At 39.3% G+C, this 23,160-nt stretch overlaps 1 protein-coding gene across 1 annotated transcript in view; it reads right to left on the bottom strand.

Moving 5' to 3' along the window:
* The window catches only part of RAI14 (retinoic acid induced 14), a 77,301-nt gene that overhangs the window by 24,104 nt on the left and 30,037 nt on the right, over positions 1–23,160 (bottom strand). The window contains exon 3 of the mRNA XM_027895679.1: positions 4,633–4,763. Coding sequence (XP_027751480.1) covers positions 4,633–4,763 — 131 coding nt within the window. The remainder of the gene's footprint in view (positions 1–4,632; positions 4,764–23,160) is intronic.

Genomic DNA, 23,160 nt, shown 5'->3' with positions numbered 1-23,160 from the left:
TTTTTTTTTTTTTTTTTTTTTTTTTTTTTTAAGAGATATTGCTGAGGAGTTAAACCTCCTAACAAAAGTTTATAAATATTACCTCTAAGAAATTTACTAGTATCTAGACTTCATTATTTTAAGCGTCTTCATTTTATTGCATGTGGACAATTCACCAAGTAAAGGTCCTAAAGGACAGAGCAAAAGGAAATTTAGGTGGTAATATCAAAAACTGAGCCAGAGTTCATCATAGCAGGACTCAGTGGGATGATACATACAGTATCCAACAAGACAAATACAGAAAATACAGGGTTTTGGTGTCTGTTCCTCTCAGTTCAAGCATTTTATAATAAGAAGCCATTTGATTATAAGTAAAAAATTAGAAGTATCTCTTTAAGCATGAAAAATTATCATCTCCACCTTCTGCTTAAAATAATGTACTATATTACTATACTTCAAATAAAAATCTGGGTGGTATTGAAAATTTTGTTTATAGGCTTATTAACAAAGAGAATGAAAAAGAAAATATCTGAAAAGAAACATGTCACACCTTAAGGGAACAGACAATGATGGAGCTAACAAACCTGTATTGCAATATGTAATTGTTTCTCCTTTTTGCTTTCAAGCACATTCCAAAGCCTTTAATCACATTATGCACAGTTATATAATTGAATCCATCGTGTTCTTCTGGTTAGTCAGCTTCATCCTAATTATGCAAACAAATGCATCAATGTATATTCACAGGGATCAATAGCCCTCTCATCCAAAGATCTCCCTTCCCACATGGCACTGCGGAACACTAAAATGTAACCAGTGGAATCACATGAACCTCATGCGGTTCAACAAGGCCAAATGATGGTCCTGCACCTGGGTCTGGGTAAACCCAAGCACAAACACAGGCTGGGCAGAGAGTGGATTGAGAGCAGCCCCTGAGGAGAAGGACTTGGGGGTGCTGGTGGATGAGAGGCTGGACATGACCCACGTGCACTCACAGCTCAGAAAGCCAAACATGTCCTGCTCTGTATCAAAAGAATTATGGGGCCAGCAGGTCAAGGGAGGTGATTCTGCCCTCTGATCTGCCCTCATGACACCCCAGCTGCAGTGCTGCATCCAGCTCTGGGGTCCTCAACATAAGAAGGACATGGACCTGCTGGAGCAAGTCCAGAGGAGGCCATGAAGATGATCAGGGGGCTGGAGTACCTCTCCTGTAAAGACAGGCTGAGAGAGCTGGGGTTGTTCAGCCTGGAGAAAAGAATCATAGAATTAGAAAATGGTTTGGGTTGGAAGGAACCTTAAAGATCATCTTATCTCCAAGCCCCCTACCATGGGCAGGGAAAATTGCACTAGACCAGGTTACTCAGAGCCCCATCCAACCTGCCTCAAACACTTCAAGGGATGAGGAGTCTGCAATCTCTCTGGGCAATGCACTCCAGTGCCTTTACCACCTTCACAATAAAGAATTTCTTTCTAATATCTAATCTAAACCTACTCTCCTTCTGCTTAAGGCCATTCCCCATTGTCCTACCACAACACATCCTTGTGAAAAGTCCCTCTCCCCCTTTCAAGTCCCTTTTAGGTACTGGAAGGAGCTATAAGGTCTCACTGGAGCTTTCTCCAGGCTGAACAGCCCCAGATCTCTCAGCCTTTCCCTAAAGGAGACGCGCTCCAGCCCTGTGATCAAATTAATGTCCTTCTTTGGACTCTTTCCAACAGGTCAACACCTTTCCTGTGCTGGGGATCCCACAGCTGGATGCAGTGTCCCAGATGGGGCCTCACAAGAGCAGAGTAGAGGAGCAGAATCACCTCTGCAAACTTTCAGGGTGCCCTTGATCCCACTGTCCATGTCATCAACAAAGATGTTAAACAGTCCTGGTCTCAGTACCATCCCCAAGGACACCACCTGTCACTGGTCTCCATTTGGACCACAATCCTTTCAACACAGCCATCCAGCCAATTCCTTATTTGCCAAGTGCTCCGTCCAACAAAAGCATGACTCTCCAGGCTGGACTCAAGGATGTTGTGCAGGACAGTGTCAAATGCTTCACACAAGTCCAGGCAGATGATGTCTGCTGCTCTTCCCTCATGCGCCACTGCTGTAACCCCATTGCCGAAGGACAACAAATTTGTCAGGTATGAGTTGCCTTTAGTGAAGCCATGCTGTCTTCACCAATCATCACCTTATCTTCCATGTGCAAGGCTCATGGGAGAAGGCTCTGGGGACACCTTATAGCTCCTTCCACTACCTAACAGGGAACCTACAAGAAAGCTGGAGAGGGACTTTTTACAGGGGCATGTAAAGATAGGACAAGGGGAACAGCTTCAAACCAAAAGAGGGTAGATTTAGATACAGTAGTACGAAGAAATTTTCTACTGTGAGGGTGGTGAGGCACTGAGACAGGTTGCCCAGAATGCTACTGAAGTGTTCAAGGCCAGGCTGGATGGGACTTGGAGCAACACGATCTAATGGAAAGTGCCCCTGCCTAGGGCAGGGGAGTTGTAACCAGATGATCTTTAAGGTTCCTTCCAATCTAAACCCTATGATTCTATGAAATCTGAGCCCAGTGGTGGCCAGCTCTCACAGAAAACCTCTCCAGATAGAAATTTCCCACCATAAGAATTGCTGATGTTACAGTTGAAGTATGTAACAAACTAGCACCATGCTTCTTGCAGGACACCAACAGATCTCAGTGCTGTGCAGCAGAAAGGTCTATACCTCTAAGCAGAGCTTCTAAGACCAGGCAAAACTGCTGTGTTAGACACCAGGAAACACTGCAGGAAAACAGCCCTGGCATCACACTGCAAAGATAGGAGAAACAAGTCTATACAGAAATTATGGCTTCACTTTGCTGTACACACTAAAGACAGACTCCGGAGTAGTAAAAACACAAACAAGACACAGACTGTTATTAATAAGCCATACTGGAGAACTTTTCTGGGTCACCTTTGGTAACTATGTCTCTCCAGATCAGTGTCATTGATTCTACACCTGTCAGTCTCTATCTTTCAAAACTGAGACAGAAATAACCTGAGCAGGTCTGCTAAATTTCCCGAAGCATTGGAAACACAATGAGAGTTGGCATGCTGTATTTCTGCATCACAACAACGCTATTTTTCTCTTTTCTCTTTCAAGTTGTCTTTTAAGTCACTACAAAAAAATAATTTAAAAAGTAAATGACAATTAAATGAACATATAGAACAAGCAGAGATCTTTATAGCACTAACATCTGTTTAAAGCAATTAAAATAAGAACTTGCAACTACATTATTAGTAATTAATATAAATATATGGTTACCAACTTCTTACTAGTTGTAAATAAAGAGTAAAAAATGGGAATTTGGTTGTCTATCTGTATAAAGCCAAAAATCACTGCACCAGATGCCTAGCTACAACAATCCCATTTTTTAAGAGTTGAGAGATACTGATAAATTCAGTCTCGGGTGGTTCCCTAGAAAAATTCATAGTATCATATTATACACAAAACTTGGAAATTATGTGTTACACTGGCTACACTGGATATAGTGCAGCTTAAGAATCTAGCTCTAAAGTTACATTGACTGTAAAACATGAAATGCTAAATATAGCTGTAATTCAGAAGATTCAACAGTCAAAAGAAAAACATATGTATGTAACTTTTAAAAATTAAAAACCTATTAAAGTACGGAGGAGAAAGCCCACTTGACGTAAATGAGTACTTGGACTTCTGCAGTAAAAAGTTGCAGGTCATTATGAGTCACTCCATCATTCACTTCCCTCAGATGCAGAGCAGAAATAGAACAGATGTAGGAAATTGAAACATACCAAGAAAGAAGCAGAATATGACTCAATAAATGTAACCCATTAGAGCTTATTATTTGATATAAACTGCCTTGCGCAATCCTTCCCAAGACTGGAAACTGTTTTCCTTTGTCCACATCTATCCAGAATTTTATTAAGACTTTGGTTCTGTCATGGGATGCCTATTTTTCTTATTTATCCATTCAGTCATCTTTCTATGTCATATGGAAGAAAGTTTGAGGACAGCATTCTCTTAGCTATAATTTTCTTAGTGGAATCTTTTATCTTCCACAGTTCAAAATGTTCACAGGAGAACAAGAAGAACAGAAGATGAAAATTCTATATACGAAATATATTGACAGTGCAAAAGCAATCTTGTTTACACAAAACTTCCATTACCACACTTCAATCAAAACCGGGAACAGTTAAATGAATCATCAGCATCTGCTGGATTTTAAAACTCTGTCACCATAGTTTTTCAGGTCAAACTAACCCATTAAAATGAAAATTTATCTTAATTTCTGTCTCATTAAAATAATGTCCATGTTAAAAAATAGCCCCAAAGATGAATACCTTTTGGAGTGCATGATATATAATATGCCATGGAATTCCAAAATGCCCTGTCCCAAAACGGTCCCGATTTACTCAGCAGATTGTTAACCTTCAAGTTACTTCAGTAGGTTTATGCTTTTGAAATGGCATTTTAAATGTAGAACTACATATAAAGAAAGGAGATTTCCAGAACGTGCTTCAGAAGAAGGAGAAACCTCCAGTTTCAGGGTAGTGTCTAGATTTTAATCCACGGAAGTGGCATATGCATCTAGTGCTGTGTTTTTCCCCTTCCTTTTTGCTTACATCACAAGTTGAAGGTGGACTTACGCAGTTTTGCCCTCACTATCTTGCTTGGTGGCACTGGCTCCCTTTTTACCCAGCAATGAAGCCACTTTCTCAGGATCGCCATTCTCCACTGCCAGCAGGAGCCGATCATCATTCTTATTCCACTCGTTGGTCTGGAGTAAAAGAAAAAGAAGGGAGAAATATTATCAGTACCAGCACCATGTAAAGGCTCTCCCAGATGATCCTGCCCACATTTATCACCATGGAAAGCTTAAACAAAAGCCCTACCCAAAGAAATGGTACAAAGAAAGTCACATAAAAGTAACCTGCAAGCTGTGCAGCACGGGTTCCCGAGGACTTAATGGCTTAAACTAAGGCCTGAGCAACAACTGAAGATGATCTCTAATTTGGAAACTCTCTAGATAAGTAGTGCAGGTAAAATTTCCATATTTTCTTACTGACTTTTTAGAGGTACTCCTTCATTTTTTCTAGTCCTGGTTTCTACTTCAGAGCTGTACTGGCCCCATCAGACCTTCATGACATACATCATGTGAAAAGCAAAGAGATGTCTCATCCAGACCCCACCCTTTCCAGTCAAAACTTTCCATATTTAAGGCATTTCTCAGCTCTCACTTTGTAGAGGACAACAGGTTAAGAGACTGCCCTTTGCAGATGGTAACTAGCTTTACTAAGCTCTTATCCCCTGTGTTTTTTCTTAAAGCAGCCAAACAAATGAGCCACTTAAGTAGATAGCACATCCCTAATGCTGCTGAAAGAAAGGACAACCATCCTACTTTCAGATCTTTCCAAACTTAATCCCCTAAGTCTTTTTGATCCTTCTCAGCATCTGAGTAATAAGGAATAGGACACCACTTCCTAAAACGATGATTCTCCCTCCTCCGAACCCTCAGGACGTGGCCTATTTCCCCCACCAGATGTTCAAGTTGAATCTAGAAAGACCATAAGAAAACAGAGGACTGTTAACTTTCTGTATGCCATGTGATTACAGCGAAACAAGCTCTGTAAAAAGAAGTTGAAAGTTGCATTCATGCCTTGTAGTCTCTAGACTAGAAAACGTAAGTGTTCAGTCTTCAGGAAAAGCAATCTGGTGCAGACAAAAACCTGCGTTTGAGTTACTGTTAGCACCCTACTACCCTCAGGAGACTTATTTTCAACAGAGTATGGTTTTCTCTTTGACACCAGGCAGCTCATCTCCAGCATGACTGCCTGTTCATGAGCACTTGGTTTCTACACAACTTCTGGAACTACCAAGTTCATATTAATACACACCTTGAGAAATATTCAAATTAATAAAAACCAAACAAACCCCCCTCGCACCACAACACTTTGTCCTTATGCTCAATACAGACTTTTTTGGTTCCAGATAAATAAAAAAAATGATGTTTCTCTGTCTGGGCTTATGAGGAAAAGTGTATGATGTACACACTGATACAAACTAACTCCACGGGCTGTGAACACTGAAAAACCAGAACAGGAGGGATAGTGTTCCAGGTTACAAGTAATTTAAAAAAACAAAACCCAAACCAAACAACAAAAAAACCCCACAACAAAACAAAACAAACCCCAAAACAACAACAACAACAACAACAACAACAACAACAACAACAACAACAACAACAAAACAAACCAAAAAAACCCAAACATTAGGGAGAGTGCAGAGTGATGCAAGCAGGAGTTGAAAGAACACCACCTGGAACCAAGAGTATGAATGGCAGCTCTGTCAAAGGAAGAGGCAAGCAACTGCAGTCTGTTATGGCAGTGGTATGACTGGTGGGTAGATGCACATCAAGCAGGTTACAGTCTTTATTCTTATAGCACTGCAATAAACTTCTGTAGACTCTAGAGCAGTAATTACATCAGCAAAAAAAAATTGTTTCCCGGAGCAATATTTAGATTCCATGGCAGTGAGTGGCCAGCCAAACAGCAGGCTCCACCTAAAATGAAACTCATGGCCTATTCTGCATTTAGGGAATTTCATGCTTTAAAGGGAGTCTATTATTAAAAGCAGATGTTAAAAAAAATGTAGCTTACTTGTAAATAAAATCCTTTAAAGTTAACACTGTTTATTTGACAGTATATTATACCCTTTGCTTTGGAGTTTGTCCTGTTTCTGGGCTTTATTACTAAGATACTTAAATATAGGCTATTAATGAATCACCCTTACCCACAAATCACCAAGATGACTGCAAAGCATTGGTAGCACCTAACTCCTACAATTTTTTTTTTAAACTTTTTTTGTGTGTGCGTGTTTTATATCTTTGAAAATACAGACGGAGATGGTAGGTAGCACACACACACACACCACACACACGTAATCTAATACTAAACCATATGTTGAAGAAGAAACACGTATTTTAAGATTTTTTTCTGACTTGAAGTAACCACTTTACTTCTGAAACATGAATCAGAATAAACTACAGGAAAATGTTAAGATAATGGCCTGCTGAAAATGCTTGGCAGAACAGCTTTCAGAAGAATGTTCAGCTTTTAAGTACAAAAATGGCCACATCTTCAGGAAGCAGTTTCATGAATACTCCTTCAATACTCAGATATTAAATTGAAACATTATTGACCTATAATCCAATATCCAGTATTCTGATATAAGCAAGTAAGCATGCTAATACCGGCTGCCAAGTTTAAGAAGTATCCGAGATAAAGTGTCAATTTCCTCTTTGAGAAGCTGCTGTGGTAACTATATCCATCTATAATTACACTAACGTCCCAGACCCAAGAGAAACCAACACAGCTGAGTCCCAAATTACCCCTCAGTAGTATGGAAGCAGCACCTAGGAGATACACAAATACTGAATAGGGAAGCCTGGAGTATTCTCAAAGTGATTCTGATGTTGCAGAACAATGCCATGTTCATGCTCACACTAAAATGTTTTATCACATATGGAATCACTCTCTTACAAGTACATAGGCTTTAATTCATCTTTATTATAGTTTTCAACCATATTCTTTTGGTAAAAAAAAGTAAACACACACAAACACAATTAAAGAAAGACTTAATGATGCCTCATTTAAAAAGCTGCTGTGTACTTATCTGAACAGATAAAAAGATTCTCTCATACTTAGGAATTAAAACAGAACCAAACTTGGACAAGCCATTAATTAATGCATTCTCTCACAGGGACTTGGAAAACAGTACTATCAGATTCATCTCAGTGTCAAGGAAAAACTACCAGTGTACATCTCTTTTAATTTTCATACAAAGCTGGATAATTAATTCTTGCTTAGAGGAAAGTGGTAGAGGTTGATGGTTAGGCTAGAAGATCTGTATTTGGAAGTCATTTTAGATCCCTGTTTTCAATTCTATATCTAAATCATGTCTCCTCTTCTAAGCACTGTGACTCAGAGCTGTTAAAGGAATGAATAATTTTAGAGACTGTCACATACCCAAATCTGCTTACACTAGTTCGTGCAAATGCATGTTGAACATTTTTAACACTACTGTACCTGAAACTTTGTTTTGGTCCTGGAAAACAAAAGGATACACGCAATTCCTCTTCATCACTGCGCAGCAGAGTTATGCTTATTTATAACCTAAAATAGCTGTGTTCTAAGTAAGAGGCTTAAAAGCCACCACGCTCTATTACTTATATTAAGTTATGCATCTTTTCATTAAAGCAATAAAAATTCCATTCTAGGGCATCAAACACTTGTTATTATTGTAGAAAAAAATGCCAGTTTTATACAAGTTATATAAATCCATTTACAGACCTCATTTTATTTTCAAAATGAAATTAAGGGTAAATCTGTCCACAAAGGAGAAAAGTGTGCAGGCATCTGAACTGTCGTTTAAGTATCCCTCTGATAGGATCAAACTGTTTTTAAATTCCCCACTGTGCTCAAAATACCAGCATTGTACAATGCATTCCAAAAGTTAAAGGTACAGCTAATACAATAAATGGCATGTAATACATTCTCAAAAACACCCATTAAAAAATTGTAGCCCTACTGTCCATGTTCCCTAGGGGAAGCAAAATCTAGAAGGAAAGAGAATACATATGACACCCAGAAAGATACTATACCCAGGATTTGGCAAGAAAGTAAGAGGCATTTAAGTAAGTAGGGCTCTTACAGTCTCATGTAATCAAAAATTGCACAGGCACTGCTGCCCAGAGCAGATCAGAAAACACATATTTCTGAACAGAGGGAGTGACTGATTGTTGCATTGCACACATTTTCTGAATCTCTTGCAATATTAGCCTGGTCTTGACCGCACAAGCCTCACATCATTAAGTATACACCAAAGACTTGGGAGGTAACTTCTGCTGGGATGATGCAAAACATGGGTACTCCCAGTTATGGTTTATTGTTCAGTGTAAAACCCACCTTGAGCTGACATCTATCATGCAGCATAGCATTTGTTTCTCCTGCAGAACATACACATGGGAGATGCTCTCTGCCGAGAGTACCGGGTGGCCATTTAAGGTGGAGGCCTTAACTTCATAAACCTACTCTATCGAGCTTCCTCCACTGCAGCCCCACAAACCATCCCATTCCACTTGTCCAAGCTGACCAAGTATTTCTGTAAATCCCCTTCTTCAGCTCTGTGCCACATCCTGTCCCCTCTATCACAAGCCTCCTCACTCCCTTTGCTTTCAGGTCTCACCCAAGAGCATTGCATGGCACTGACCACCAAACTTGGGAAGTTTCAATTCTGTTACTATCACTCTGTCAAGTAATAAAGGATAATAAAAGAATGTTTTATGTCAGAGATGCCCTCACATGTAACCTTCTGAGCAAACCCTCATAGAGCACTTCAAAATTAAGATTAACACAGAGTAGCAGCATAATCTTCAGGAAAATGTTTAATACAGCACAAGCGCAGGCTCGAGAAGCTAAGCAGGTACTACTTTTCATTAGCAATAAAACTGGGGATTCTTTGGTTTTAGCTTGTTTTTTGTTTTGTTCGAGTTTCCTTGTTTTGTTTAGGAGCTGCAAATAGCAAGTTAGTCAACTGAGTATTTGGCATGACACATGGTGCTATACCTGCAGCATGCAAGTGAAAAAAAACCCTGAGCATCTCAGTGTAAAGATAAATATACATGTGTAACAAATTTGGAAGAATCTGATCCTGGAAAAGACTGCCTCCATCCCTACCCCCCCATACACACCCACTTCTGTAAGCCACGTGCCAAGCAGTTATCAACAGCCTTCCTTCAAACAATCAACATTTTTCAATAACAATGGCTTGTGAACACATGCAAAACTCAACTGATGAAACATATATTTCAGCTTCACAGACCAGAACCAGTGCTCTACTCGGTACTTCTTCAGGTTGGGGGAAGGGGGAAGGGTTAATTTGTTGTTTGGTTGGGGTTTTTTTTTAAATATGTTTATATTGTTCAGTATAGGCAGCAATAATGGGCATTACATATGCGGAGAAAAAGTAAAACCGATTAAAGTTCAAGAAGTGCAAGTTTTTGGATAAAACAGGCATTTTTCAGTCATGCCTAAAAATAGTCAATATTTTCCCATTAATGTGCAGAGGATTAGATAATCCATTACCTCTAATAACTCCTAGCATACAACACAGTGATAGCTGAAAGGATGGTAGCCTAAAATCCAAACATCAAGTGGCATTTAACACCCCTTTCAAGAATGCTTCTTATTCTTGATTTTAATTTTTTAGATAGAAAACTGTACGGTATGGCCTCACTCAGAAGCATCATTCTGGTAACAGTTCAGTGGTTTCCATATTTAAACACTTAGGGACACGAGAAAAAAAGCTGGCAGGGAAGAGCCAGCCATGCTTAGGATGGAAAAAGCCAATCCTGCACAAGGCACTGTGTGGTCAGTGTCAGTGCAGTGAGGCTGACTGACTTGATCTACACCATCAGTTCATAATTAGTGATTAAAAAGAGCCCAACGCTAAAGGCACTGCAGAGTGCTCTCAACACCTTCAGTGATCACGCCAGGACAGACTGAGCCCTCAAAACCATGGCTCCATCAGACACACACTTCATCAGCAGTTACCAATATCAATTGTACTGGCAATTGTCGCCCCCGTGTCTCCTCAAAGTTTCCTCTATGCACAATTCATTTCCTCTGCAAACCCAGAGATAATTCTATGATTGCAAGATGCTAATAGTTATTCTGGGGCTGAAAGCATCCAGTAAAAATCCTTCCTCATTTGGATCACATGTAGATTTGAGTCCAAAGAGAAACCTTCCTATTAAAACCTATTTTCTTGTACAATTAAAGCTTGCATTACCTGTATTACATATAGTTTTTTCTGTCACAAAGTGACACTTTTTCCTTTCCAGAAAAGAAGCTCACGAATTAAAAAATATGTTTGAAAAAGGTATCTATTCTTTTTTCATCACTACTGCATCGGGATATTAAGCCTCAGTTGGCTGAGATTAATCAGCACACGTCATGCAAGAAATAATGTGCAACAAGAGGTGCAGTTCTATTTAGCACTTGTACAGCGTTTTCCATGAGCAAATACCTGAGCAAACATTAACAACTCGCAACAACTTTGTTTCTTTATCTTTGGCATGCAGCCTACAGGAGATGATTTAAGTGACCTTGTATTGTTGCAAACCTACTGGAGACAGAGTTATGTTATCTCCACTGAAATCAGAACTGCAGGGAAGCTGAGTAGCAAATTGAAATTCCTGATAATTTCAAACTCAGCAACTCACTGTCTGAAAAGGAAAGGAATACTTAAAGACTGGCGTCACGAACAATTGCATGGCAAAGACACTAAACGCTACTGCATCACAAGGTCATCCACTAAAGTGCACATGTGCTGGACTTCCCAGGAGAGTCTTAAAAACAAGAACAATCCTATTGTACTGAATGCATTCACTAAACAAAACATCCCTCGAAGTTAAAACAACAGATGATGTTTTTTCTAAAAAAAAAAAAAAAAAAAAAAAAAAAAAAAAAAAAAAAAAAAAAAAAAAAAAAAAAAAAAAAAAAAAGGCTTATCTGACAACACTAGGAGTCAGTGGTATGTAGGTAAATAGCCTACACCTTTCCCTGCCCTCCCATCTGCAATTTGTAGATTGTGTTTGCCGGTAGCAAGAGTGTAAAACTCCCTTGGAGAGGGACAGGATGTTGTTGACCTTATCAGCAACAGCTTATTCCAGTCGGTAGGAGCACCTCCCAGGACATTCAGAGCTAAGCAGATGCCAGAAGCAGTTGCTTCCCAGGCTGCTTTCAATTGCTGTGGCTCCAGCTCCTTGTTATAACTTTCCAAGTCTGCCCACGGTGCACGTATAGCACAATGGCACTGCCACCTGACCTCTGTTGCATCACACTCGATTGAGGCAGCACCCTGAAGGCCATGCCAAAAGATGCCACGTTCATTAACTTCGCCACAAGTAAGGTCTTGACCTCTAATTAAGTTGTCAAAAAAGCAAAGCGTGACAATAGCTTTGAAAATAATTCATAGTGATATTATCTAAATGTCACTAATTGCTACAACAGAAATGGTCTTTTCCAGCTTCACTTGGCCATCCACGTTCCCTGTCTTGGGTGACTGACGGCTAATAATACTAATTATATTTACACATAAGACAATACATTCACGGCTCACCAGATCACACATGCAGTTCTTTAAAGGTGGAGAAAATAGCAGCAATGCAAGGAACCTGTGCACATTCTACAAACAGAAGTGTTAATCCACTACTCTCCTCTTGCTTCTTGAGCTATGGTGCCTAGTTGGGGTAACTGGACATGCAAAAGTGCATGAAGTTTGTTTGACGCTGGAGGCTGTATTTGTGTCAGACCATAAATTCCATTTGAATCGGGGATAGAAAGCACCACGGGGAAGGAAGGAAGCAGTCAGAGTGAATAATAAGGAATAGTAACAAAAGACTTAATGGCAGATTGTCAGTAAACCTTGATAATTACCCATTCACTGAGTAGCTTCTGTAGATAAAGAAGTGATTATTATCTAAGCAAACCATTTTTTCATGCTGAACCCCAGAATAATGCATCTGAACAGCAAGTCACTCAGCAGGGCACTTCTATCAGCCAGTGAAGCTGCCCGGAAACTTTCCTGGCAGAAGGGGACCACAAGCTGTGAAATGAAAGAGTCTTTCACCGAGAGAAGGGGAAGGATGACCTGACTAAAATGGTCATCTGAGACTGCAAGTCTGGAGGGTGGGAGGCATGGGAGAGGAAGGGAGTTGCAGAAAAAATCAGTGTGGACTTTGCTTAAATGATGACTGGAATTTGAAGCAGGTTGTGAGCTGTGTTCCAAGAACCCTCAAGAGGGAAACGAAAATGGAAAGAAAGGCATTTAAGAACTTTGCTGTTTTGCTGAAATATTTGTGTTTCTCGTAAGTTTCTTGAGGGTTTTGTTTGTTTTGGTTGGGGTTTGTGGGTGGTTTTGTTTGTTTGGTTTTTGTTTGATTTGTTGTTTGGCTGTTGGGGTTTTTTTTGTTTGATTTTTTTTTTTTTTTTTTTTTAAATCTGTGTTTGGTTTCACCGTTTCAGTCAGGCTTTGAATGAAGAGGAGCCATAAGGTCGGCAAAGGGTATATGCACAGTTAATGCAGCCTCTTTGAAACCCAACTTTAAGACTTCATTCCTGTAAGAGTAAGTAGGTGAAGAGCCTGAGACCAAAAGTCAGCAAGGGAGGCCAAGAGAGTGTGATATGGTCCACCTAAACCAAGAAATACACTTGGCCCACATCTAGTGTGTTCATTTGCTGCAGTTTTGATTGGGTTGTGAGGCACACGGCTTACACACACTGTTCATTTTACTTCACAATAAAGGCCACAATGTTTTTTTTTCCTTTACATACTACTTTTAAGCCTTTAACAAGATAAATCCACCTTTGCATTTGAGGAACAGTGGCATTTCCTGATAACATTAGATATAGGTACATCAGTAATTAAATTACAAAATAATTTCTTTTAAGCAATTACTAATGTTTCAACATAACCACTTTCATTCTAATGGGTATACAGGAAAAGTGACAAGCAAAAAGCTCACAACATGCAAGGTATTAGAACAAAACAAGAAAAAGTACATCTAAATCATTAGTAAAATACAGCCAGAGCACTGGCAATAAGCCCAGCTACTGTCTGTTGTTTATAATCTCACACATCACCAATACAGCAACTGGAGATTTATCTCTATTTTCAGATAGCAAAGGATGTAGCAGTCACCACACCACATGTAACCAATCACTCTAAGACAGAACAAAGTAAAGCCAAAAATTAATTGTGTATATTTGTATAAATGAAACAATGTTTATCTTAGCACAGGAAAAAACACAAGGGACTTTTTAAAATTAAAAAAGTTATATCAATCCTGTTTGAAGTGACCATCTCCCATTGTTCTGCCTTTTCTCAAAGTTCTAAAGATTTGAGCTACAGTGAACTCTGTTGTTGACTGCTGTTGTCTTGAAGTTACTCAGTAGTTGTTACTTAAGCTAAAATACATGTAATAAACTACCATTTACTGCTGGACACATGGAAGGTTTTCCCTTCAAAAAAACTGGTGTGGTGTTAGAACACAAACTTAAGCCGCCCACACTTCTCAAATGATTATCCAAGTACCACCAGTCCTCAGGTTTTCCTTACACTTAAAAATATATATAAACAAGAAACTGATCATCAGCAAGACACCCATGGAAAAGACTGCTTCTAATTTCTAGTTTTAAGACTGAAGAACTACTTAATCAACAGATTTTAGTTAGGTCAGATTTAGTTACCAAGGTCAAATAGCAACTCACATAAAGCCTTTCAAGTTTTTGGTGTTTTTGCTCCATAACTGCCTCATGGTCAGTTGGGAAAAAGAGAAAATCATGAGCTTTAAAGTGACATTGGCCATATATTGGCTATTGGATAACTGGAAAATCTGGCATGACCTTTTATCTGGTAAGTATGGAAGTGGTAAGCAGCCTGTAAGATACAGGGGCAATGCCAACTATGCAAACAAAGTCTCCAGCTCCTCACAAGGGGACGCAGAAGGGAAGCAGAGGGGCAGCCACTGATCTCTTTGCTCAGGACCAGTGACAAGACTCGAGGAAATGGCATGAAGCTGAGTTGGAGGAGATTTTGGCTGGATATCAAGGAAAGGTCTTTCATCCAAAGGGTGACTGAGCACTGGAACAGGCTCCCCAGGAGAGTGGTCACAGCACCAAGCCTGTCCAAGTTCAAGAAGCATTTGGACAATGCCCTCAGGCACCTGGTGGGATTCTTGCAGTGTTCTGTGCAGAACCAGGACTAGGACTCAATGATCCTGATGGGTCTCCTCCAATTTACCATAATCTATGGTTCTATGACTTGGTGTGAGCACCCGAGCTAATTGTGCTTGTGCAGACTTTTAGTAGTGCCTGTCAGTTTCTTTTGACCAGTAAATTTAGTGAGAGAATACAGATACTCAAAGAATCTTTTGGATGGCCAGGTGGACATCCATCATGTTGGAACCCACTCAACTGCAACATTACCTCAGCTACTAGTACTGGTAGGCTAGACCCATAGCTCCATCTTGCCTCCTGTCTACTGCTAAACCTCTCAGAACATTGCTTATTTTGCTGCTTCCGCACAGTAAACTGGTTTTCATCAAGTTTAGAGCTGCTGTCCATTTTTTCCTCCCCATTATTCTACAAAGGGGAATACAGACACAAAGGCTGCAGATAAGAAAAAAAAAAAAAAATTCAACATCTAACAGAATTGCACACAGTCCAGAATTACATCAATTGATCAGTATTACTCTTGCTGTAAGATGTATTCATAAGGTACAAGCCACTATGGCACCTCATTTTTGTATTATAAATGCCTACATGATATTTCAGCTCATGACGAAAGCTGTTTCTTTTTTTTTTTTCTCTACTAGCAAGACTGGGTAGATTATTCGACTGAACTCCATCACCTTAATATACTCCATAAGTGCCAGAAAAGATCTGTGTTGTTCTTAAAAACACTTTACAATATTTTATACCTACTAAAATGCCATTGTAGGAAGCAATACAATCTCCAAATTCATAACAAAATATGTATTAACATCTCAAAACTATCCAGAGTAGAAAAACAATCTATTTATAGTAGATTTTGTCATTCTTGTAAAGGACATAACCACTGTTACAGGATTATAGCCTTCTATTCTGAAACCCATGTCAAAGCCAAACAAAACACAGCGAATACATAGAGACAAATCCCTATTCCAAGAAATTATTTTGTTTGGAGTCTTCAAGGACTAAACTCAATCTCTAAAAGTACTTCATGACTATAAAGGAAGGCAAAAAAGTTTCACTATCTGTCTGATCTTCATGAGGCCACTGACAGAAGTTTGTGCTGTGGATTGACCTCTAGATCTAATATTTGTCTGTCTCCAAAATCAAATATTAAGGCAGCAAGTTAAGCTTAGCTGCTTTTACTTCCATGAATGCAATGAAGGGTAACTTCAAGAGTCAAAGGGAAAAGAAAGCAATTGTTTAGCATGAAAATACAATCCACTTCAGCCGCCAGCAAAGACCATGTGAGATTTCACACCACCACATCTTCCCACGTTGTTTATCCTCTACATCACATGCACTGAGAATCAGACAAGTTCTTTTATGCGTCAGACTCTCTGTATGGAGAACATCAAGTGCCCACACATGGCAGGCCTTAAGGGGAAGGAGAGAAAGAGCAAGCAGGCTCTCCCCCTAGTTCCTTCCCTTAGGCCTCATCTGAAGGAGTTCCACTTCTCTAAGGGATGAATAATGATATGCACAGATTTTCTGTTCAGCAGGCATAGGTGGCCTTCCCTTTCATCCGATCAGGGCCACAGCTTGCATGCCTTCCTCCAGGCAGCCCATGGAAGCTCAGTTTTCGGCTACCCCAAGCCAATGCTGGGTGTTTAACTCTTTTGCCTGATGATCAGCAATATCAGCTGCCTGGCACAATGACCCCAGCTCAGTACTAATGGATCAATCTGCACATCAACAACCTTCCTGTTCTCATCTGAATAGTCTCATCAATAATGTGTGATTTACTAGAGCACTCAGCGCTCTCACTACAGTGCTTTTTGCTAATTTGGATATCCCGCCCCCTACCAGATAAGCTAGGGTAATTCACAGAAGCGGACAAGAGGCACAGACAGACATCTTCTTTTTGTTTTAATTAAAGATTCACTTGGCTGCTATTAATTAGTTCTAGGGTAGACTCTATTTGCATGTCACAATCATCAAGTTACTCTTATATTACTTCTATTACAAGTTACTCTACTCAAGACAAGAGCTATTACTGGTTTGTCTGTTGTAGTCTTGATTCCTCCTCTATAAGGAATACTGTTGCTGCTACACCAAGAACACCTACTACAGGTTGCCTGGCTCGTATTTTGGTTTCTTCACAAGATTGACATCCATTTTCTATAATAATGGAGCTCAGCAGCTCAACAACCCAGAGATTTTCACCTTCCCAGTATAAAGCCACTGCAGATTAAAAATCTATAATGAAAAGATGCACAGAGTATAAAATCCTGAAGGGTAGTACAGTGCCCAGAGTCTCTTTGGAGACAGAGCACACAACCTCGGGAAATGTAAGCAGGCTGGCTGTGCTATCAGTCCCTTTCCCATCACCAAAAACATCCCTGTTACAACCATTGCCTCTTTGTCACAGGTCATGGAGGGGCTGACATGAGAGAGAAATGCCTAGTAGAGATATAGATCTTAGAAAACGTTTCCCCCTTGATTCTTAGAGGTGACCAGACCAATATCCCTAGTCATGCTCCCCATCACTATCAGTTTACTCTAAACACATTTCAAAGATTGAGACTGCACACCAAGGCTATATTGGATTTTGTGGAGTGCATTTAGTGCAGTGGCTATGAATGAGTAACTGATGAATTCAGACTTGGTTCCAGGAGCAAATCACCAGTCAGTGGCGAGGTAATTCTCATATTTTTCAAAACACACTTTTCAATAATTCATGTGAAAGGGTGGAGCAGCAGAGGGAGAGCAAGGATTTGTAACAGATTTTAACTCTTCAAGGGAGAAGAGAGAACACCTGAGAGCTTTGTGAGTCATGAAAAAAATGCAAAGAGCATGTGGTTTTTGGTTTTTTTTTGGTTTCTTTTAGGAATCTACGTCACGTATCTTAGGGGTTCCCTTCCATCTCATGAGATAGGAAACTCAGAATAACACATATGCACCTTTTTCTTTGCATCCTGTAACAGCATCTTTAACAGATTCAGTTAATAACTGCAAAGGATTATATAAATAATAAGCTGAAAATGGGAGAGCTTTCATTGCCAGAGACAGCAAAAGGCTTCCAAATTTTATGGGTTAAAAAAGCCAATAAATTTAACAGTCTTTTGAAGATGCTAGTATAATCCTTCAAAAACTGAAGAGAACAGATGACTCAACCATATGGCCAAGTTCCACCAAAATTCTGTCTTGTAATCATAAAATATGATGTAATTCAGTTTGGTCCCAGGAGAAGAAAAGGCGTTAGACATATGTGACATGCACGAGCATTCCCTGGATCCATCTGGCTAGCTGTTTTAAAAAGGTATTACACAAATAAGCAGGGTTTTCTAGAAGACTCCAAGATAAATACTCCTAAGCTTTCTCTTGGAAAAGAAATGGGTCTTAAAATCTATATTAATGCATCAACCTTTATTATTACAAAGACTGTTCAGCTAAACAGGTAAAATGAACAAGTTGTTACACCTTTCTGCAGCCACACAGCTTTAAAGAAGTTTGCTTTTATAAACTTTGAAAGCAACCTGTGGTTTATTACTACTTCACACTTATTAACATGAATCTTCTCAAAAAAAAAAAAAAAGACTTTAGAGGAGTATTTGGAAACTAAAAGCAGCTTATGTTTTAAAATATCTGGGAAAGAGAAAAGAATACATAACAGTTAAGAATACACATCACTAAATGGCAAAAAATGTAAAGACTGAATGAAAAGGAAAACTGTTGGAAGGAAATCGGTGTCATAAACTGTAACAAAGAACAGACTCTCCAATTCATTAAATACCCAAATATGTGCAAAAGAATCAATACCCCAGTTATTCAAATATTTCACGTAATCTCCTGGAATTAATTGCAATCGTTCCACATGTTGTTATCACTCTGGTCCTTATTACATTCAGGGTGCCATTTAAGAAGGCATGTACAGATGCCTTAATCAAGCACGTAATATCTAACAGTTCTACAAAAAACCTTCCACTTTTTATTGTAGGTGGTTTAAAAAAACCAGAATTGTTACTGCTCATCTCCACCTCACTAACAAGCATAGTCCTAAGAATGGAACTCCTGTTCTCAAGCAACCTGTACACTACAGGTCCAAACCAATCTCTCCACTGTTTCTCCAGTATCCAAAGACAATGGAGAAAAGTGAGGCAGTAATCTTGAATTCAACAGATCAGCTCTGTGCTACCAGCCCAACATTTTTTAGATGACGGTAGAACAAAAATGGTTTAAAGCCACAAGATTTGGCTACGCTGTCTTAACCACTCACGCAGAAAGCTGCATTACTTTCAATTGTATGGTCTTCTCATGCCCCAGCCACTAATTTCTGTAATCTTCTGGCAAGGGCTTTTAATGGTAACTTGAGTCAAGGGGTGAAGTCTAAACTGAGGAGAGGCTACAGCCACACTTTAATTTAAGGTTTGACTAAAAACCTAGGGATGGATATAACAGTCACTCTGGCAGCAGCTGAGGACTCATCTTTACTATAAAAGGATGCAACTTCAGAGGACTATCATCTCTTACATTAAGTATATTTTATGCCATGCACATCCCACTACAGAAATATTGAACTATTTGTTGAACCAGCCATTTTGAAAACTAAATATCTTGCTTATGTAGCTAAATATGGGTTTGAAAAGGAAGCTTTCAAGAACTTGGCCCTCATGCTAGGATTTTAAACTGTTGAATTACCAATTACCCCATTTCAGTTTAGTTTTATTTTTCTAAAAATCTTCACCACACAGAGGGGAAAAAAAAAAAATCAAGGACTTCTATTTGGAAAGCTTCCCATAGTATTTCCCAATAGCCCAGCAATTATTTCTGAGAAATCAAATTTTTAAGATTTTGGCCTGGTATGTTGTTTGAATGGGAAGAGGTTAACTAAGAAATCAACCTCATGTTACTTTTCCAGAAAAGGTTACAGTGAAGATACTGCTATTAGCAAAATCTGGGAGTAATATTACTCTAGTGCCTACAGAAATTACAGTGAAGTGTGAACAGACAATTCCTCCATAATCTCACCACAGAACATTGCTATCTGCTTGAGAAAAAAAAGCTCCAAATGCTCTTCAGCATCTTTAAAGAACCTTACAAAGCTGAACGATTAGGCGCTGGAAAGTGTTTCCTTAGGAATGAGGAAAGTTTTGGCACGCACTCTGCAATGTCACTATAAATTAAACCTCTGTGCTGCAGCTGTCCAAGGCTTTGTACTCAGTCCCTGACACAACACGTTGCCTCAGGCTGCTTGCTGAATGCCTGCCCAGCCACTGAACTGGTTTTATTATGCTCCCCCTTGTAGAAAACTGGACTGTTAAGCTCACTGCAGGCTGGCCATCTCCAATGCCACTTTCTCTTAGGCAAACGCTCTTGACTGTACAAGACATCAATCCCTGGGCCAAGGCTTCAGGATTGCTGGGAGGTTACCTGAAGTCTCCATCGCATATTAAAAAGAGCTTTTATGCACTAGCTTTTCACACTGGAAATTCAAAGACAATAATCGACATCAGGTATAAATGAGGGGAAGAAGAATTCCACCGCTCCAATTCAGTTTTGCTTCGGGATTTTGTTTTATTTTGGTGGAGTGTCTTTTTGTTTTGTTTTGCTTTGCTTTTTAATGAAGGCAGAAAACATTTTGGCAAGTGAGAAACATTTTGAGAATATTACACTATTTGGAAATAAATTAGAAGTTTTAGATTAATATTGAGCTTCATGGGTAGCTAGCCACTTCCTTAGCTTTGTTTTATTGTAGTATGCGTCATTCTTTTATTTCTATGCCTATGCAAAAAGTTTTCCAAACATTTAATGTCAAACAGGAAAACTGAAGTGGAAAGTGGATGACAGCCAGTCTAACTGAGCTTTATCAACACACTCCATACATCCTGACACACTATACATGCTCTGGGTTACCGCAAGCACTGTAGCCAGTCATGCCACTGCTATTTTAAGAGATGTCACTTTTTGTGACGATAGAAACGATAGAATTTCAATGTAAAGTCCAAAATAACATACTATGTTGTTTATGACCATATGCTGTTTGCATGAGACTGGGACACACAATAAAAAGGCAATAAAAATAATCCTTGCACGTCAGTACAAGTAGAAAAAGTAGATGCTGTAGTGCAACATTTTTATTACTTTTAAACCATCAAAAATTATTATGTTTAAAAAGTGGATATTTAGCCTGTAAAACTCCTGGCTTATATTATATATTATTATATATTCCACTGTCTCAACATGCACCTCCCACCAAAGCAAGTCAATATTGTTTTTTTGTTGGCTGAAGGAGCAATCACTGGGGAGACAAGCACGGAAAAGATTTATTCTCAACCCAAGAAGTTAACTGTGTTTCAACACATGGTCTCTTCCGACGTTGGCAGTTTGGGACTGAACTCTGAACCCTTTCAGAGGAGTGGCAGAACCTGTTTCATGGATGATCTCTACAGAAAACACTGGACCATAAACACAGAGCTAATTACTTGTGCCCAGTAAAACCCAATGTTTCTTGCTACTGCACCACAGCAGCCACTACCAGTGCTTATTTTAGACAGAGCTATTGAGTTATGTCAGGAGAAGCCTGGTTACCTTGGAGACCACTCCTAGACAGCTCTGGCACAACTCACAAGATGTATTTTACCAAAATTTTTCTCTCTCTTGCATACAAGTCAGTCAATTTCTATGTGCTTGAGCAGATCACAAGGACACAAAAGGAAAGAATCATCAAATCAGATCATACTTAAACCAGTTTCCCAGCATAGCTAGAATTTCAACATAAAGGAGAAAATAACTATGCCCAGATCCTACTATATATGCGAGTATTATGTGGTGTGATAGAAGACTTCTGTACACATATGTTTATTTTTGTTTGTTTGCTTTTGTTAGGGATTCTACAGATAAGAAGCCATACCAAAACACGTAACATAAACCAAATTTATTCACCAAAGTAGGCTTTCTCCCTACCAAAGGTAGAAAACATACCAATTATTTCATTGGCTTAATACAATCTGTAGGACAAAGAGTTGGTATTTAGGGACACATGTTGCAATAAACACTCGTGTTTACTTTAAAAATAACAGAACAGGTTAATTCTAAAATTTGAAATCCCCTTCTAAACCGACCCTAAAATCATTTGTGTCTGGAAAATAAACTGCAGAGCCCTGCAATATACACAATCACATAAGAACTGGAAAGAGCTATGAAAACAGGAGTTCAACACATCTACAATGATGCATAGTATTCAAGAATACATTTGTTCTGCTTCTGAGGACAGCACAAAAGGGCATTTATTTCACCAACAGCTGAAAAAAGAAGGGCAAAGAATCCATTCAAATAGTACAATTGCACCTGATTTGCATGGTTAGGCATGCCAGTTTCCTTAACTATTTAGGTGGGAAGATGAAGCCTGTTATCACGGTGACCTTTTCCACAGTCAGCTAGACTTAGATGTATGCTCTGTGTTTACCTGTTTTCCACACAGCTGGGTCAGCTGCAGGCAGTCTTCAAAAAGGCAAAAGGATTAACTCTTTGCAAAGCATTCACTTCACAGTCACTCTACAAGCACAGCTAGGAGAAAAGGAAAATTTATAACTGTGCAATTAAAAAGAAAAAGGCACAGACTTTCATGTATGTATTTTGAAACTGCCACAGGGAGATTGAACACAAATGTCACCCATTATTAAGGCACATGAATCTGTGTACATCTCAGGGATAATCAATCAGCCAGAGTAACACGGTCAACAAAAGCTCCAGGCTGGCCAGGACAAGGAAAACATAATTTATTTATAATTCATTGTGCCAATTTAACAATTTTCTCCTGTTTCATCATTTCTTCTGAACAGACACACAAATCCAAATTTAAGTCTCTGCCTTTTCTTACTGCATCTGCACAGCTCACCTATTCACAAATCAAAACACATGCAGTAATTGCACTTTTTTTTAAAGCAAAGGAATGTTTATCACTAAAGTGTCAGAAGTGAATTCTTGCATAAATCAGGCGCTGGGAAAACAGGTGGTTCCACTGCCTCAGTTTAATCCTGTATACAGTGTTGTCAAACAGGACTTCTAGATCCTTTCAACAGAGATGTGTTCCCTATTATGCTAGCACATGTAACACCCTCCTGCTTCTTAAGACTGCCTAAGGACGTACAAGATATGTGACATCTCTACTGCTCTAATGACCCACAGCATTATTCCAGCAACACGTATGTCAAGGTGGATACACTTTTGCAAAAAAACTGACTTGACATTCCTCATCTCTGCAGAGGTTTAGCAGATGTTTCCAGCACTCTGCGACGAGTCAGTCCATCACCACAACTTAGGCTCTTTAGGTACTTGCACCTAACTTCCCTCTCAAACTTTCCACCCTTTAGGTTTTATCAGAAGTAGAGCAAAATTCAT

The sequence above is a fragment of the Empidonax traillii genome, unplaced genomic scaffold, assembly GCF_003031625.1.
Source record: "Empidonax traillii isolate 1590-97213 ecotype Southwest subspecies unplaced genomic scaffold, ASM303162v1 scaffold464:size472915, whole genome shotgun sequence".
Lineage (NCBI taxonomy): Eukaryota > Metazoa > Chordata > Aves > Passeriformes > Tyrannidae > Empidonax > Empidonax traillii.
The sequence above is the reverse complement of the archived record's forward strand: the minus strand, read 5'-3'. Positions and strand labels throughout refer to the sequence as shown.